General features: G+C 44.8%; 2 protein-coding genes across 2 annotated transcripts in view; one reads left to right on the top strand and one right to left on the bottom strand.

Moving 5' to 3' along the window:
- Positions 1 to 813: 813 nt before the first annotated feature.
- On the top strand, positions 814 to 13,062 carry ripk3 (receptor-interacting serine-threonine kinase 3; the record flags this gene model as incomplete). Its single annotated transcript, XM_080543136.1, has 6 exons — positions 814 to 971; positions 1,566 to 1,908; positions 2,432 to 2,580; positions 3,024 to 3,073; positions 3,718 to 3,864; positions 13,046 to 13,062. 6 exons carry the CDS (start codon positions 814 to 816, stop codon positions 13,060 to 13,062), a joined length of 864 nt encoding a protein of 287 aa, XP_080399262.1.
- A 4,982-nt stretch (positions 13,063 to 18,044) lies between these two features.
- LOC308168534 (cerebellin-1) overlaps positions 18,045 to 20,000 on the bottom strand; it is a gene marked incomplete at both ends in the record, with an annotated part of 3,075 nt that continues 1,119 nt past the window's right edge. Inside the window, 2 exons of the mRNA XM_080543135.1 lie at positions 18,045 to 18,242; positions 19,874 to 19,993. Coding sequence (XP_080399261.1) covers positions 18,045 to 18,242; positions 19,874 to 19,993 — 318 coding nt within the window. The remainder of the gene's footprint in view (positions 18,243 to 19,873; positions 19,994 to 20,000) is intronic.

The following is a 20,000-nucleotide window of genomic DNA, read 5'->3' as shown; positions in this document are numbered from 1 at the left end:
CACACACACACACACACACACACACACACACACACACACACACACACACACACACACACACACACACACACACACACACACACACAGGCTACATATCTCTCTTTCTCCAGTATGAGTCATACTTTACTTTTCATACTTTAGTCTGTCTTAGTTGAAAGGCAACCCTGGTCTGTGTCATAAACAGAAGCACCTATCAACCATTGCCCGTGAGTGTAGGTGGACCATATGAATAGTCATAGATTTGACTCAGTTACAGTTTAGTACTTTCAATTTCAGGGGCTTCCGGTCTGCAGTTTCTGTGATCCGCCCTCTAAAGCAGTGGAAGAAAAGCACAATAGCCTACGGTATGTGCCAATACTAGTCCAGCTTTAGTATGTCTGCCATTTTGTTCTCTCTCAAATTTGATTGATAGATTTGATTCTATCTCCCCCTCCCTTTTAATAGCAGTAGTACAGGAACACACCAAAACATCCCGTTTCAAAAACAGTTTTTTCCCCTCTGCTATAAGGACTCTCAACACCTGACCCACTGCACTAACCCTGCCAGACGTACTGCACTTTATAAATTGTAAATATGTTCTTGTCTTGTGGTTATGTGTGTACATGTCCATGTGATAGTTATGTGCAATGTGTGTATTATTATTTTTTTGACACTGCTGTATTGAGCTTTCCACCTGTACCGAAAACAAATTCCACTGACCTAGGTCGTGTGGTCATTAAGCGATTCATTCATTAAACGATTAATTAATTAATTAATTAATTCATTCATTCATTCATTCATTCATACTGTCTTTTTATCCTCTCTTAGTGAAAGATGGAACTGTCCAGCTGTCCTGCTCCTGTGTTGATTGGTGATGACAGCCTGCAGAACTGGAAGGTGATTGGCTCAGGAGGGTTTGGACAGGTCCATAAGGCCCGGCATGTGGAATGGTGTTTGGATGTGGCCATCAAACTGCTGCATCATGATGACGGGTAGGAGGACCTTTCTTTCAATTTGTGACGTTAGAATTATAAGGTTCTATCTCCATTTTTGTCAAAATTGAGTTTTTTTACATAATCTGATCCATTAGGTGTTTATTAATGCCTGTGTGGTGTTATTTTTGTTATTTTTTGGGACATTTTTGAGTTAGTAATTCATAAAATACAAAGGTTCCATCTCACAGAACATAATGGAATGTACAAACGTTGACGCTCAATATCTCTGAACTGCCCTAAACGGAGATAGAACCTTCTAAGCTCACGAATCGTGCATGATAGACAACGTTACACACAAATCCAAATGTAGACCCTGGTGAAGAGAAAAACTATGAATGAATGAATCATAAGTACACTGCTCCAAATAATTAAGGGAACACTTAATCATCACAGTTTTAGTTTAGAGTCGATTCAAATTCTGGGATATCGATCTGTCCAGTTAGGATTAAGCGTAAACGATTCGTGACGTTAGAAGAATTATACGGTTCTATCCCCATTTTTGGTCAAAATTGAGTTATTCTCAATTAACCTTAACACACACACACACACACACACACACACACACACACACACACACACGCCTGTTTCCAGCTCCAGCTCCTCGCTGCTCAGGGAGGCTGACCTCATGCGCCAGGGCGGGAGCCCCCATGTGCTCAGGATCCTGGGGGTCTACCGAGGCCACCCCCCTCCACCCCCCCTCCCCCCCGGCACACGCCTCTCCACCCAGCTGGGCCTGGTCATGGAGTTCATGGAGAGGGGCTCCTTGCAGTCCCTCCAGGACAGCGTCTCCGGCCCCCCGCCCTGGCCTCTGGCCTTCCGCCTGGCCCACGAGGTCGCTCTGGGCATGAACTTCCTCCACCGCCTCTCCCCAGCCCTGCTGCACCTGGACCTGAAGCCCAGTAACGTGCTGCTGGACGACAGCCTCCATGCCAAGGCAAGTCCCAGGCCTTTAGGCCTCAGACTGGACCTCTACTGAGGGGAAGTCAAGTCAAGTCAGCTTTATTTATATAGCACGTTTACATACAGCAGTGCTGAACCAAAGGTGCTTCACAGTTGTAAAAAAAGATAAAATACAGGAAATAAATAAGATGCACAATGCACACAATAATACAATGCAATACAAGATATGGTTAAAAGTGAATAGAGAAGGACATAAAAGGACTAAAAACAATAAAACAATAAGACAATAAGAGCCAGGGAGGGACCTACAATAAAAACTATAAAACAATAAAAGCCAGGGACCGATAGCTAGGTGGGGGGGGGGAGGCTAGGGAAAACAGGTGTGTTTTAAGGAGGGATTTAAAAACCTCCAGGGTCTGAGCGGCCCGTACGTGGAGGCGGGAAGGCGGGGGGGGTCTGAGGAATTGACTACGTTTTGCTACTCACCACCTGTGCTGTCAATAATGTAATAATAAGGTATGGTTAATGGAACCCTCTCTCTCTCTCTCCCTCTCCAGCTTACAGATTTTGGCCTAGCCAAGTTTTCAACTTCAAGTTCCAAGGTGACCAGAAAGGATACTGGGGAGGACGGGGGCACAATCAGCTACATGCCCCCCGAGGCTTTTGATATGTCCTACAAACCCACCAGAGCCTCCGACATCTACAGGTACGTGTACTGTCATATTTACTCTCACTGGGGCGCTTAGGTGGCGTAGCGGGTTAAGCGTTGACCATGTAACCGCAGGGTCTCCGGTTCGATTCCGGCCGGGGACATATCCTGCATGTCATCCCTCCTCTCTCTCTCACCCATCCTTCCTGTCTAAATCTCTACTGTATCTGTCAATACAAATGAAAAATGTGAGTGGGACTGCCCCACTCAGAAAAAAATTAAAAAGATCCTGTGTGCTCAATAACCTTACTTCATAAATAAAGGTAATTCATCCATATATCAACATATTAAAAATAAATAAATTCAAGTATCTTACTGTCTGTCCCTTTATCTCACTATGTATCTAGACAACATCCAGGATGATTATTAGAAGGGAGATTTCTGTAGACTTTTTCTAAGTTGCATGGCCATAACAACACACGTTCTCTTTCTTTCTTCAGTTATGGCATACTTCTGTGGTCGATCGTCACTGGAGAACAGCCATATCCTCGTGAGTGACACACACACACACACACACACACACACACACACACACACACACACACACACACACACACACATTTAATACCTTAATCATCCATCATCTGTCTACTGTATCCCTGACTTGTCAATGTCTACCCTTCTTTTCTATCCTCTATCTAACCTCACTACACTCCCTTCCTGTTTCCTCTCCCCACTCCTCCCTCTTCTCCTCTCCCCTCTTATCCCCCTCTTCCATGCTCTCTCCCCCCTCCTCCCTCGTCTCCTCTCTCCTCTCATCCCACTCTTCCATGCTCTCTCCCCACTCCTCCCTCTTCTCCTCTCCCCTCTTATCCCTCTCTTCCATGCTCTCTCCCCCTTCTCCTCCCTCTTCTCCTCTCCCCTCTTATCCCTCTCTTCCATGCTCTCTCCCCCACTCCTCCCTCTTCTCCTCGCCCCTCTTATCCCTCTCTTCCATGCTCTCTCCCCCTTCTCCTCCCTCTTCTCCTCTCCCCTCTTATCCCTCTCTTCCATGCTCTCTCCCCACTCCTCCCTCTTCTCCTCTCCCCTCTTATCCCTCTCGTCCATGCTCTCTCCCCACTCCTCCCCCTCCTCCCTCTTCTCCTCTCCTCTCTTCTCCCTCTCTTCCTTGCTTTCTCCCCCCTCCTCCTGTAGATGCTCTCTCCAGTATGGTTCGGTTCCGTATCCCTGAGGGGGACAGGCCTTCCATGGATAAAGTGGACAGGGGCCAAGCAGCGGGATTGGTGGGTCTCATGGAGAGGTGCTGGGACCCAGAGGCCCAACAGAGACCTTCTTTTCTGGGTGAGATTATCGCTGCAGGAGGGTTGTTTTTGGAAGTCATCTTTTGTTTTTCATCTGTTGAGTTGACATCATTAGAGCAGTCTAGCAGAATAGAATCGAAATAGAATTGCCAATCTCCATGCTTTTTTTTTTTGATTCATGCAATTTATGTTATTTTCAAATGTATTGTATAACTACACGATTTAAACGTGATTATTCTTAATTTGTTTAGTATTGTGTTGTATTCAGACTGCCTGACTGTGACAGAGAGGGCATATGAGAAGCACAAACAAAGGATAAGTCACACTGTCCATCAAGTGTTGACGAAACTGGTACGTTCATGACATTCTAATTCAAACTGGTACGTTCATGACATTCTAATTCAAACTGGTACGTTCATGACATTCTAATTCAAACTGGTACGTTCATGACATTCTAATTCAAACTGGTACGTTCATGACATTCTAATTCAAACTGGTACGTTCATGACATTCTAATTCAAACTGGTACGTTCATGACATTCTAATTCAAACTGGTACGTTCATGACATTCTAATTCAAACTGGTACGTTCATGACATTCTAATTCAAACTGGTACGTTCATGACATTCTAATTCAAACTGGTACGTTCATGACATTCTAATTCAAACTGGTACGTTCATGACATTCTAATTCAAACTGGTACGTTCATGACATTCTAATTCAAACTGGTACGTTCATGACATTCTAATTCAAACTGGTACGTTCATGACATTCTAATTCAAACTGGTACGTTCATGACATTCTAATTCAAACTGGTACATTCATGACATTCTGATTCAAAGCTTCCAGTACCGTACCTTGTCTGTACCATTCACACACTGCAAAATAACAAAATAACTGTCTTATTATTGTTTCTGTCTCTGTCTCTGTTTCTGTCTCTCTCTCTCTCTCTCTCTCTCTCTCTCTCTCTCTCTCTCTCTCTCTCTCTCTCTCTCTCTCTCTCTCTCTCATTTTTCCTCTCCCCCTCATATCCTTCTTTCTTTCTCTCACTCTCTCTCTCTCCTTCTTTTTGTCTCTAGGATAATAAGAGTGAGGCGAGCAGTATAGTATCAGGTGTCTCTAACCTCAGTATACACCCTCAGCCCCCTGGTAAAGTTAACAGCATCTTTTAAAACAAATACTAGTTCACATACTACTACAGACAACCAATATGCATCATAATACCACAATATACAAATATATGAATGAATTAATCATTATTTTCTATCCTTTCCCTCAGCAAGTCCCAAAGTCAAACTCTCTCATGATGGCAAGACTGGACCCTCTCCCACACAGGTAAGGACCAACAGTACTGGAATGTCAGTGCTGGAATACAATGTTCCTATGCCCTGGGGCCTGGACCATACAGCACACCTGACTCAAGCAACTCAATAAGCCCTTGACTGACTAACTGACTGACTGACTGACTGACTGACTGACTGGCTGACTGACTGACTGGCTGACTTGATTAGTTAAATGTTAGCATGTTAGAACAGTGGTTTATGACTGTCCTACATTCACTGTTTGTTTTATGCGGGTGCAACCACCAACGTTAATCACCCGACTTCCTGTTTGTGGCAGGAAACGGCTGGCGGTTTGACCGTGAAGCAGAGAGACAGAGGTAAAGAGGAAGTTGTCTTGTGAGTTGCCTAGGAACCAGTGTTGCCTAGGAACCAGTGAGGTTCAAGGGGAAACATTTGGGGGCCCATTTTTTGGAACATAAATCTGTCATACCCTCACCCCATGACAACATGCAACAGGTTTTGTTTCCTTCCAGAATACCACAGAAATTAATTAATCATTACTTTCCGTCCTTTCCTCAGCAAGTCCCAATGCTGAGAAACTCTTTCATGCCAAGACTGGCCCCTCTCCCGTACAGGTAAGGACCAACTGTAATGTCATGTCAGACTGGACCCTCTCCCATTTCTGTTGTAAACCTACGCTACTGCAACTGTAGTGTGTGAATGGGGATAGGACAAATAAGCCTTGCTTCCTCCTATTCACTTTCGGACAGCTTAACCATGTGGATTTTAATTTTATTTTTTTTATTCTTTATTTTGTGAAATGATTTGTATACCAATGTACTTGGACTGCTGTTCGAAATGAACTTGAACTAATAACTCATATCTAAAAACACCTGATAACTCAATAAGCCCTTGATCAGTTGAATAAGGCATTGTGTTAGCACCGGGCTGGAACAAGAGTCTGCACATACTCGGGTGCATTATTATTATAGTAAATATTGCGTTATTTTCCTTTTCTGAGTGGGGCAGTCCCACTCATATTTAAATTTTTAATTGGACAGATACAGTGAAGACAGACAGGGAAGTAAGGAGAGAGGGCATATCAGCAGGGCATGGGCCGGATTCGAACCCATGCCGACATGGGCACTGTAGACAGCAGTGCTAGACCACTGGACCACTACAGGCCACACACAATATCTTTCTAATAGTCACTATTAATAATAATATTAAACCCTAATGCACGACATGGATCACTGGCTTATGACCATCCTACGAGACATTCACCCAGATGATTTGGCAACTATAAGCAACAGGGAGCCACAGTACTACAGTATATAAGAGTAAGCTCTTATGTTAGAGTTGGGGCATGTTTGGGGCATGTTTTATGGGTGCAATCGACCAACGTTAATCATCTGACTTACTATTTGTTGCAGGAAATGTCTGGTGGTTTGACCTCGAAAAAGAGAGACAAAGGTAAAAAAGGAATTTACATTGACATTTTAAAATGTTTGGCATTTAGCAAAAGACGCCTTTATCCAAAGCAACTTACCGGTACAACAAATACATTCGACTAATTAAGTGAATCATCTATCCACCAGTCATAGCAGGAAAAAGTAATCTATGCTTGGGCATTGGCAGTCGTAGTGCTAGAAGGTGTAGGTGTAGCCTGAAGAGAGTCATGGTGGAAGACAGGGAGTGAAGATAGGGAGTGAAGATAGGGAGTGAAGATAGGGAGTGATTCTGCAGTCCTGACAGCCGTGGGAAGTTCTTTCCACCAGCGAGGTGCCAGGACAGTAGTGTCGTGACCGGGTAGCGCGACTTCCGCTGTGGAGACGGTGGTGCCAGTCGGCCAGCAGAGGTGGAAGAGCAGAGTGAACGGGCAGGTGTTTGGGGGGGGGTGACCATTGCTGGCAGGTAGGAAGGGGCTGTTCCATTTGCCGCCTGGTAGGCGAGCACCAGGGTCTTCTTGAATATGATGTGAGCTGCTATCGAGAGCCAGTGAAGGGTGTAAAGGAGAGGGGTAACATCATGGAAGGATTTGGGGAGGTTGAACACCAGATGGGCGGCAGGCAGCATTCTGGATGAGATACAGAGGTCTGATGATGGAGGTGGGGAGCCCGGCCAGGAGATTAACAAGTGACTGGACCAAGAGTTGTGCCGCTTCTCTGGTGAGGAATGGACATACAGTATCCTTCTGATGTCATAGAGGAATGGACATATCCTTCTGATGTCATAGATGAATGGACATATCCTTCTGATGTCATAGAGGAACAGACATATCCTTCTGATGTCATAGAGGAATGGACATATCCTTCTGATGTTATACAGTAGAGGAAGAATCTGCATGAGCAAGGTTCTTCACACAGAGGTTCTTCACCCAAAGGTTGTTGGCTGTCAAGGGCGGAGGTCACTGTAAGGGCGGAGGTCACTGTCAGGGCGGAGGTCACTGTAAGGGCAGAGGTCACTGTAAGGGCGGAGGTCACTGTAAGGGCGGAGGTCACTGTAGAGCTCTCTACTGTGATGGTGAAGTCTTGGAGAGGACAGGCATTCCCAGGGAGGAAGAGTAGCTCAGTGTTGTTAAGGTTGAGCTTGAGATGGTGGACTGACATCCAAGTAGAGATGTCAGCAAGACACGCAGAGATATACAGTATGTGTTGCCACCTGTGAGTGAGGAGAAAGACAAGAAGAGTTGCGTGTCGGCTACATAGCAGTGGTAGAAGAAACCATGTGAGGAAATGACAAAGCCAATAGATTTGGGAGGGAGAATTTGTCGTGTGGGTTGCCTAGAAACCAGTGTGGTTTGAGGGGAAACAATTGATTGGTCCATTTTTTTAATAACAAAAATCGGTCATCCCCTCACATGACAACACGCATTGGTTTTGTTTCCTGACAGAACCCGATCCTTCCGTTCTTCCTTTCAATCGCAAACCGACACCTGCCCCCTTTTCCCCCAATCCGGACTGGAAACCAAGAGCTTTCGTCCCTTTACTCAGGAAAGATCTCATTGGACCATATCAGGTGAGGTGTCATCATGTCTCAACATGGGAACTTGCTCCACAAATGTCATACAATACAATGAATGAGCAAACAACTTACTTCATACTGCTTATTATTCTTTATTTTATTTATTTTTTTACTCAATGTGTTTTTTATTTAGTTTTCAGAGACATTACAGTAACACGCAACAGACATAAGCACACAGCGAAAACAACAAAACAAAACAAAAACAGAAACAAAAATAATAATAGATAACAGTTCACAGAGTACTTCTCATATATACGGTAATACAAAGCCATTTTTAAGAAGTAAGAGGCATTGTTAGACGTTCCACGTAAGAAATGAAAGGCTGCCACACTGCACTAAACCTCCCAGTTGATCCCTGCAACACTGGCGGACTCTGAGGGGGGCAGGGGGGGCGACCGCCCCTCCTGGTGCCCCCACGGTTGAAAAACGTCTGGCTTAAGTGCCCTTTTGAGTGGCAAAAATGCCCTTTTGAGTGACGAAAATTAGAGGACGTGCCCTATTGGTGCCCCTCCAATGGTCTAAATTTGACCATGTGCCCCCACCATTGAAAAACGTCGCACTAAAGTGCCCTTTTGAGTGGCAAAATTAGAGGATGTGCCCTATTGGCTGCCCTTCCAATGGTCTAAACTTGACCATGTGCACTGATGGGGTCCCATGTTGTGCAGTAGGTGCCCTTTTTTTCTTTTCGCCCCCCCCTGCCCTTCAAACAGCCTGAGTCCGCCACTGCCCTGCAATGTGTATCTCATCTTTTCCACCTTGAGAAAGTACATGACATCACAAATCCACCTGCCAAACAAGGGTGCTTATTATTCTAACAGAAGGGGTCACTGAATCTTGGAAGCAGATCTTTTTCATGTAATGTAATGTACAGTAACTAAAGAGACAGACAGAAACAAACAATTCCTTCTGTGATTCCACTCTCAGCGCCAGCATTCCACTCCAGTGCCACCGTCCCATAATTCGAGAGGTACAGTAGCATAATAAAAAAAAAATCTATCCATTTCCTGTTTGTCGTACATTGATCTTAACATTTCGTGAGCTTAGAATGATAAGGTTCTATCTCCGTTTAGAATGATAAGGTTCTATCTCCGTTTAGGGCAGTTCAGAGATATTGAGCGTCAAAGTTTTCACATTCCATTGTGTTTTGCCATTTAGCAGACGCTTTTAATCCAAAGCGTTTTGTGAGATGGAACCGTTGTATTTTATTAATTACTAACTCAAAACATTTCAACATTTAAAAAATAACACCACACAGGCATTAATAAACACCTAATGGATCAGATTATGTAAAAAACTCAATTTTGACAAAAATGGAGATAGAACCTTATAATTCTAACGTCACGATTTGGCTTGTGTGTTACTCTGCGTCTTCATCCTGATAGGTGGAATCCAGATAAGCGATGTGATTGGAGTACAGATCGGGGACCATAATTACATGTCAATCAACACTGTTGATGGACATGCATCGCCGAAGAAACGTCACAGAAACCCCACAGCGCCCTCCAGTGTTAACCTCCCGGCAACGCAACCAGGAAGCAACAAAAACAAGTTATGATTATTGATATTATACAGAGCCCTCCATAAGTATTGAAAAGAGGTCTTCTTCTTTTATCTCTATACATCAACAGTTTAAATTTGAAATCAAACAGTTATTATGGGGTCAAAGCTTTAAAAAAGAAAGATTCTCAGCTTTTAATTCAATGTTATTGTTTTTTTAGATTGGGTTCACCATTTAGAAAGTACAACATTTTTAAAACATGCTCCCTGTATTTCAGGAACCCAAGTATTGGAAAAAATGTCCCCCCAGGTGCTTGGTATATTTTCTGGTGATCACTGGTGGACTCAGGGGGGGGCAGGGGGGGCGACTGCCCCTCCTGGTGCCCCCACGGTTGAAAAACGTCTGTCTTAACTGCCCTTTTGAGTGGCAAAAATGTCCCTTTGAGTGGCGAAAATTAGAGGATGTGCCCTATTGGTGCCCCTCCAATGGTCTAAACTTGACCATGTGCCCCCACAGTTGAAAAACATTGCACTAAAGTGCCCTTTTGAGTGGCAAAATTAGAGGATGTGCCCTATTGGCTGCCCTTCCAATGGTCTAAACTTGACCGTGTGCACTGATGGGGTCCCATATTGTGCAGTAGATGCAACATTCTTTTCGCCCCCCCTGCCCTTCAAACAGCCTGAGTCCGCCACTGCTGGTGATACTCTGCCAGGCCTGTAATGCAGTCATCTTCCGTTGGCAGCTGTTCCTTGGGTCTTTTTGCCTAAAATCCTATCATCAGAAAATTAAATGTTCAATTGGATTTCATTCTGAAGATTGACTTGGCCAGTCAAGAACTTTCCGCTTTCTTTCTTGGCCCTGCTGAAAAACCTCCTAGTTGCGATGACAACATGTTTGCGGTCAATGTGTTGTTCAAGTGAAGTGAAGTGAAGTGAAACTTTATTTATATAGCGCCTTTCGTACACGGATGCAACTCAAAGCGCTTTACAATGATTGAAAACAAGATTACAGAGATGGGGGGGGGGGGGACACACACGAGACAACAGGAAGGGAGGGGAGGGAGGGGTTACTTTGCAAGCTTACACACTAATAATAACTAAACAAGCATACATGTCAATAACTAATAGCACACAAGATGTTTCTGTACACTTCAAAATGCATTCTGCTGCTGTCAGGAGCAACATCATCAATTAAGACAAGTTAGCCAGTTATTGTGGCAGCTATACATATCCAAACAATATTATCCCCCTCCACCATGTTTCACAGATGAGGTGGTATGCTTTAAATCTTGGGCAGACAAAATCAGTTTTATTACAATATGGCAGCATCATCATCAGAATATTGTTTTGGACAGCACCCCTGACGAAGCCAGACGGTTTACACATGGTTTGGACGTTTGACGTGCTTCAATTTGATTAAAAGAAATAAAAGAAACAAGTGGTCTATGAAAAAGTAGGGAGAAGATTTCTTATAATATTAGCAAATAGAAGACACCGAAATTGCCAGATGGAATATGAAGTTTAAGAGTTTTTCGCGCAAGCTGCAGTTCTCCACATGACCAGTTGTCTCCATGACCAGTTCTCCTCATGACCAGTTCTCTCCATGACCAGTTCTCTCCATGACCAGTTCTCTCCATGACCAGTTCTCTCCATGACCAGTTCTCTCCATGACCAGTTCTCCACATGACCAGTTCTCTCCATGACCAGTTCTCCACATGACCAGTTCTCTCCATGACCAGTTGTCTCCATGACCAGTTCTCCCCATGACCAGTTCTCTCCATGACCAGTTGTCTCCATGACCAGTTCTCCTCATGACCAGTTCTCTCCATGACCAGTTCTCTCCATGACCAGTTCTCTCCATGACCAGTTCTCTCCATGACCAGTTGTCTCCATGACCAGTTCTCCCCATGACCAGTTCTCTCTATGACCAGTTCTCTCTATGACCAGTTCTCCTCATGACCAGTTCTGCTCATGACCAGTTGTCTCCATGACCTGCTCCTCCTGAGACATCTTCTGCCCCTCAGCACTGCGTCTCCTGAAGACACCCGCTTTCCCCTCTACTGTGTCCCTAAAAACTTCTATTGCCCCCCTTGTACTGTTTCTCTGTTTCTCCCCCCCCCCCAAAAAGAAATTGGTTTAGAAGAAGGTGATAGAAGAAGGTTTTTCCTTCCATCAATGGCCCCGGGCCTGAGCTGGATTACTCTTCCTGCTACGACTGGTGGATTGATGATTCACTTGCCTAGTATTCAAATGTATTGATTGTAAGTCGCTTTGGAATAAGGCGTCTGCTAAATTCCAAAAATGTAAATGTCTCCATGACCAGTTCTCTCCATGGCCAGTTCTCTCCATGACCAGTTCTATCCATAGCCAGTTCTCTCCATGGCCAGTTCTCTCGGCAGGATTGCTGTTACTTACCGTAATTCCCTTAGTTCTAATATTTATTTTTTTCTACTTTTTTTTTTCTTCTGTTCCACGTAGTCCAGTACAAGTCCAGTACAGGTAGAGAGCATATCTTGTTCATCTTTGTAGTTAGTATGTTAGAGTAATCCATGAACAGTAAGTTAGAAACCAACTGCATTGGTATTCCTACTGCGTCCAGCAAATCATGAACGGCCTTTGTATTGTCGGAGCAGAGGATGTCTGTTCATGATAATGTTGACAAATCTTTTACAAAAACAATATTTCATTTTGATTTGTTTCAGAGAAATCAATAAAAAATAAATGTTGCCTTTCAAAATGATCACATTTCTTTTGTCATCTGTTGGTCTGCTGACACTCATTAGCACAACAATGTTCTGAGATGTTACTTCTTCTCCAGGTGGTGATGACGACATCCATACTATATGTTTCAAGTATGCATAATGTCCAGTATCTGTTTCATTAAGATCACTTTATTGTTCATTACAACAAGATTAGGATAATTATTCTCTTTGTATACCGCCCCCCCCCCCCCCCCCCGTCCTATATTCTTCTTCTTCGTATGGGTTAATGTTTTCCTCTCCACTCCACCAGGCTCGGGGCCGAGGGGCTACCCTTTAAAAAAAAAAAAAAAAAAAACGAGACCCGGGCTATATTTCTGGACACCCCTCCAGAAGCCACGTCATCGTCTCGTCATCTAATACCGACAGACCATGCATCCCGTTGGGTGGATGGTACACCGGGCAGTCCAGGATAACATGGTCTGCGGTTTGGTCCTCTGCGGTTTGGTCCTCTTGTCCTATATTAACACTCCCATACACACCCTTTAAAATGCTAACACAGGATTCTGCTGGGCATTGGAGCCGTGTGACAAATCGGTTGTGACAGTGTGAGGTGTGAAGCCACCAGGTTCCTGGCACGGCCGCCCTGCCTCTCTCTCTCCACCTCCCCCCTACCCCTCACCTCCCCCCTACCTCCCCCTCACCTCCCACCCACCAGGTTCCTGGCACGGCTAGCCTGCCTCTCTCTCTCCACCTCCCCCCTACCTCCCCCTCACCTCCCCCCTACCTCCCACACACCAAACCTCCATCTGCCACCGGATACACCAGAGTGAGAGTTGCAGCCTGGGCCAGAGGAGTACTTACCTAGAATTCCTCTCTCAGCATGCCGGGGGGGGGGTGGGTCCTCTATTTACAGGGCAAACAGATGTGCAGCTCAGCCGGTGATCGGCTGTCCCTTGCTCTCCCTCAACTCCCTGCACGACACCAGGGCTCTGAGGAGGGCAAGGAAGATCATGGCCGACCCCTCCCACCCCGGCCACGGCCTCCTCACCCTGCTTCCCTCTGGAAGAAGGTTGCGGCTGCCTAAAACTGTAAAGGCCACAGGCTCAGTTTCTTCCCCTCAGCCGCCAGGCTGCTAAATGACTCTGGCTTCCCCCTCCCCCCCGCCCCCAAGTCTGCTCAGGACTGAATACGCACTGGACTCACTGTAAAAACTCTGCACTGCACTTTTATATACGTAGCACTATCCAATGCACTGTTGTCTGTCCTGTGTTGTCCTGTTTTTTGCATTTGTTTTTGTATACACGTGAAAAAAGTATAAACGCACTTACTGTAATGCCAAAGCAAATTCCTATATGTGTCAAGCATAATGGCAATAAACGTTATCTGAATCTGAATCTGAAATCAGCAGAGGAGGATCAACTATAAACTAAATAACGCAAACGCAAAGGCGCGCACACAGACACACACACACACACACACACACACACACACACACTCACACACACACACACACACGCAGGCACACACCTCAATGAGCATTTGTTATCCTTCCTTGGTATATCCATTATCATTTCCACTGCGAATGAACTGTATTCAGCTGATGAGAAAAATTGTTCAAGCACTTTTTTTATTAGCATGGATTACATTTATCAGTATACTGTATGTGTCATGCATCAAAAGAAGTGAAAGCTGTCATGCATCAACAAAACACAAGCCAACACATGATGGCATCTAGACAATATTCAACCTTATTGTTCACAACCTTTCACTCAAACAATAGAAAAGTGTACCTAAAAATAATGCATTGCTACGGAGCGCCCCTGGGGTCACATGGTAGAAACAAAATATTTGATGTGTGGATCCGTTCCCTCGGTTTAGTAATTCGTTCCCTCGGTTTAGTAATTTGTTCCCTTGGTTTAGTAATTCGTTAGGGTTAGGGTTAGGCCCTACAAGCCAGAACGATCGAAAGGATTCTAACCCTAACCCTAAACCTAATCCTCCAGCCTCCACCAACCTCCATTCCATATAGCATCCTCCTGGCTGTCTCTCTCACTGATATAGTAGGGGTTTCACAACAGATTTTTACTAGTCATCAAGTTTGTAAAAAAAAGTAGTCGACTAGCCAACTAATCATTGTTTACCTTATTATGTAATTATTTACAAAATAATACCTTATTATGTAAGTATTTACAACATAACTTCAGTGTAACACAACCAACCACAGAACTATGCACACAAACAATGTAGGCCTAGCACACAGCTGGTTAAATAAAGCTTAAATATCATAAAATGACATCATGGTATGATATTATGGAATTAAACATTTGCAACATTATAGGTCAATATCTTCATAAAAAAAGATATATCTGGCTGTATATGGAGTGATAGGCCTAATCTCAGTTGGCTGTAGCCACAATAGCGCCTATTCGGTTGTTAAGTCGTGACGTGTTTCCGGGTCCAAAGTTGGCTGAGGCGCTCTCTTCGAAATGCCTCAGTAATAATAATAATAATAATTCATTATATTTATATAGCGCTTTTCCGAGGCTCAAAGACCCTGACAATATGGGGAAAACGGGAAAGTGCTGTGTCCCTTGTTGTATGAATAGATCCGAGTCTAAAAAACGATTGAACTGTCATTCTACCGCTGTAGTACACTGGTACTCTGGTGCAGGGAATTTCTGGTTTGGACCCGGAAATTAATAAACGTCACGTTTGACGTCAGACTTAACAACCGAATTGTTCATGTCTTAACCTAAACAGACTCCATGCAATCGAATGCTAACAAAGCCCTCTTCCCTTTCTACAGACAATTTCCCCCAGCTTTTATTATATATTTGCTAGGTTGTGAAACTTTGTGTTGCCCGACAAAATGTTACATTCACTGCATATAAACTATATAAAATCAACTTTTTCAGTTGACGAGCGCCTACAATAATAACGACCTACAAGATCACGTAGGTGTGATATTGGAAATCACATCCCGAGATGTGGCGTGATTTCCAATATTACTTGCGAGTTATCCTTACCTAAACCTGAATCAAACGCTTCAAGGCGACCATATTGGCCAATATAATAGTTCTGTTTTATTATTGTTAGGTTCTCAGTGACCGAAAAAGTTTATTTTATGGAGGACTGTCAGCATCCGATTGCATGGAAGAGTCTGTGACCAAGTATGTGAAGACATTAGGGGCTTTAAGCAGCGACGGTTGAAAGGATGAAGAAGAAAAAAGAAAGTTCCACTGTATACAGGATTCTGTCTCAACACGTCTTGCTGGTGTAGCCCAACTATCTACTACGGGAGAACGACTGGTTTGCCATCCTCAGTAACACGTCTACAACGTCTTACACCTTAACTGCTCCTCCTGAGACATCTTCTGCCCCTCACCACTACGTCTCCTAAAGACACCCACTTTCCCCTCTACTGTGTCCCTAAAAACTTCTATTGCCCCCCTTGTACTGTTTCTCTGTTTCTCCAGTGTCAAAAAAAAAAAGGATTAGAAGAAGGTGATAAGAAGGTTTTTCCTTCTATCAATGGCCCGGGCCTGAGCTGGATTACTCTTCCTGCTACGACTGGTGGATTGATGATTCACTTGCTTAGTATTCAAATGTATTGAAGTCGCTTTGGAATAAGGCGTCTGCTAAATGGCAAAAATGTAAATGTAAATGTACAACAGCAGGACGTGTGGAGACAGAATCGTGCGCAAAGTGGAATCTTCTCTAATCTTTTTTTTCTCAAACACCGTAGCCGTCACTTCAACTGTCGCTGCTTAAAGTCCCTACTGAGTACGGCAAACCAGTCGCTCTCCTATAGTAGACAGTTGGGCTGTCATGCCAAATAATGTCCGTTTGCCAAAGTTTGTCCACGGACGGTGATGTCTTTCGAACGCCGTTGCTATGCCATTGCTAGCTTTCTGGACATTCCTGAGTAAACGCTACTGCTCGTTGTTTTTCCATTAGCTCACTACCACAGACTAATGTGTATCTTAAATCAGGAAAACAAATGTAAACGTCTCGACTTGAATAGCATTCAGGTTGATGCGGGCTCTCTAGTCAGGTATAGCTTTTAACTGGATAGCCTACTACCTTGTTTCCAATCATAGCTAGCTAGCTAGCTTACTTACTTATCAAATGTACATTTGGGACAGTGATAGTCCAGTCAAAGGACTGGCATGCTAGCGTCGGCATAGTTTTCGCAGGCGGACACTATTTGGCATGACAGGGCTACGATGACAGGAGGAGGTGGCAATCTCATTTGGCCCAGGTCCATAGAGACACTGTAGCTGAACTAATTGTGATAATGATATTAAGATCTCACTAAATAAATCCATCTCCAGAAACAGCAGGTCTGTGATTGGCCGTTTGGAAAACTCACTGAGTGTGATGTCATCTGCTGCTGTCCAGTGCTGTCCAGTGCGTTGCCTCTCCAAGCGGCAGTGGTGGACTCAGGCTGTTTGAAGGGCAGGGGGGGTGAAAAGAAAAGAAGGGCACCTACTGCACAACATGGGACCCCATCAGTGCACATGGTCAAGTTTAGACCATTGGAAGGGCAGCCAATAGGGCACATCCTCCAATTTTGCCACTCAAAAGGGCACTTTAGTGCGACGTTTTTCAACTGTGTGGGGGCACATGGTCAAGTTTAGACCATTGGAGGGGCACCGATAGGGCACGTCCTCTCATTTTTGCCACTCAAAAGGGCACTTAAGAGAGACGTTTTTCAACCGTGGGGGCACCAGGAGGGGCGGTCGCCAGTGCCTAGCAGTTACCGTCAGCCTCAGCTGATGTTTCATGTTGCATCGATGAAGTAGTCTTATGGTATTTCAAGGTAGTCTTACACAACTTACAATGAACAGTGGAATTAGTCACATTTTTGTCCATATTTCCAGACTGCTGAAGACAGTTCGTGAGCTTAGAATGGTAAGGTTCTATCTCCGTTTAGAATGATAAGGTTCTATCTCCGTTTGGAATGATAAGGTTCTATCTCTGTTTAGAATGATAAGGTTCTATCTCCGTTTAGAATGATAAGGTTCTATCTCCGTTTAGAATGATAAGGTTCTATCTCCGTTTAGGGCAGTTCAGAGATATTTAGCGTCAAAGTTTTTACATTCCATTATGTTTTGTGAGATGGAACCTTTGTATTTTATGAATTACTAACTCAAAAATGTCAACATTTTAAAAAACAACACCACACAGGCATTAATAAACACCTAATGGATCAGATTATGTAAAAAAACTCAATTTTGACAAAAATTGAGATAGAACCTTATAATTCTAACGTCACTAGTTTGGCCTGGGGTTTAGCTCCACTGGTTGCTGGCCTCCTGCTGCAGTTCTGCTGCTGTTGATGCAGCTGCCACACTACACTATGCTAACGCCACATAGGCTACTCCACAACTAGTTGACAACTGCCCACAGCACCAAATAGTGGTTACCTTAGTCAACTATTGACTGTTAAACCCCTACCATATAGTGTCTCCTACTCTACAAACATAATATCGTCTCTCTCTCTGTTCTGTCATCCCTATATCTCTCCCTCTCCCTATCCCTCTCCCTATCCCTCTCTCTCTCTCTCTCTCTCTCTCTGTTCTGTCGTCCCTATATCTCTCCCTCTCCCTATCCCTCTCTCTCCCTATCACTCCCCCTCTCCCTTTCTCTCTCTCTCTCTCTATCTCACACACACACACACACACTCTCTCCCCCCTTTCTTCCCGGCCTGCCTACAAGGGGAAGACCAGGAACCCAGAGAACGTGGAGTACTTCCACCCTCCCATCAGGTTCCCTCTCTCCAGTTTGAGGTAGGCCTTGTCTCCTCTCTCCATGGTCACCAGTCCGGCGTTGGTGGCCGCCTCCCGCGTCACGTCCTGGTCGCCCGCGAAGGCCGAGATCACCGGGAAGCCGTTCAACACTAGACTCACCTGAGAGAGGGGGGGAGAGGGGAGAGTAGGGGAGGGGAGAGTAGGGGAGGGGAGGGGGGGAGAGTAGGGGAGGGGGGGGAGAGTAGGGGAGGGGAGGGGAGGGGTGGAGAGGGGAGGGGAGGGGGGGGGAGTAGGGGAGGGGGGGAGAGGGGAGAGGGGAGGGGAGGGGGGGAGAGAGTAGGGGAGGGGGGGAGAGAGTAGGGGAGGGGGGGGAGAGAATGCGATGGGGGAAGCCGTGTCTAGTGAGTCTTTGGATTTATTGTAAAAGAAGTCAAGCTATTTATTCACTATAATTCACTATTTCTCTTCAATCTAAACTCCTCAAAAAAAGTTTGGAAACGTTATATCAGTCGATTCTTCCTTCCCTTTAATAATACCAATTGGTATTGTATTTTATATCGTTGGAAAGCCTGATTAGTCACCTTTACAATGAGGTACAACTTGTAAGGATCATGCATTCGTGGAATGAGTAACACAGCTAAACGTGTGGGTAGCGGCCCAAATTTCTTTGCCAAAATCCCCTGCAATATTCTTCTGTTGGTATTCACTCTCGTTTTGAGCTTCAGGTGCTGGCAGGTGTATGTCAGTCACAGGTGTGTGACTGGCACCTGAATGGCACCTAATTGACAGGAATTATATTCTGGGGCCAGTGGCGATCCCATATCTCCAGAATCTGGGACCTAACTCCATCCTCCAGAATGACAACGCTCCCCCCACAGAGCCAGGATCATCACAGAGCACCTCCAGAATTTGGGAGTGGAGAGGGTGGAATGGCCTGCCGTGAGTCCAGACCTCAACCCAATTGAACACTTGTGGGATCAGCTTGGGCGTGCTGTACGTGCCAGAGTGACCAACGCAACCATGTTGGCTGACTTGCGGCAAATCCTAGTTGAGGAATGGGATGCTGTCCCACAGCAGTGTGTGACCAGGCTGGTGACCAGCATGAGGAGGAGGTGCCAAGCTGTTGTGACTGCGTATGGATCTTCCACACGCTAGTGTGGTCCCTGACAGTGTAAAATTAATAAAGTGTAAAAAATATATGCCAATATATGTTGTTTTTTCCTTATTGCTGTGGGAGAGTGCAATCATCCAATCCACCAAGCAACTCAAAACGAGAGTGAATACCAACAGAAGAATATAGGGGATTTTAGCAAATAATCTTGGGCCGCTACCCACACGTTTAGCTGTGTTGCTCATTCCATGAATGCATGATCCTTACAAGTTGTACCTTGTTGTAAAGTTGACTAATCAGGCTTTCCAACATTTCCGAACTTTTTTTGAGGGGTTTATTTTGAAAACATTTGACAGTGTTTTTTGGCCTATTATCATCTCTTATTGCACATGTGTTTGTATCAGCATATGGCAGCATCCTCCGATGTCTACCTCCACTAGCCTCCCCTGGTTGATATCCTACCTGTGTGGCCTGGGGTGGTCCGGTGGTCTAGCACCGCGGTCTACAGTGCACACATACATATGCCCATGTCGGCATGGGTTCGAATCCGGCCCATGCCCTGCTGACATGCCCTCTCCTCCCTACTTTCCTGTCTACCTTCACTATCTCTATCCAATAAAAAATAAAAAAAGAAGAAAAATATGAGTGGGACTGCCCCACTTTGAAAAGGATAACCCACCTGTATGGTCTGTCGGTTATACACTTTGACCACGTGGAAGCAGAAACTGTAGACTCCTTTTCTAGGCGCCACAAAGATGCTCCGCGCTGGGTCAAAATGGCTGCCCACGTTTACCAGGATCTGAAAA

The sequence above is a fragment of the Nansenia antarctica genome (assembly GCF_963989245.1).
Source record: "Nansenia antarctica genome assembly, chromosome: 12".
In the NCBI taxonomy this organism is placed as follows: Eukaryota; Metazoa; Chordata; class Actinopteri; order Argentiniformes; family Microstomatidae; genus Nansenia; species Nansenia antarctica.
The sequence above is the reverse complement of the archived record's forward strand: the minus strand, read 5'-3'. Positions and strand labels throughout refer to the sequence as shown.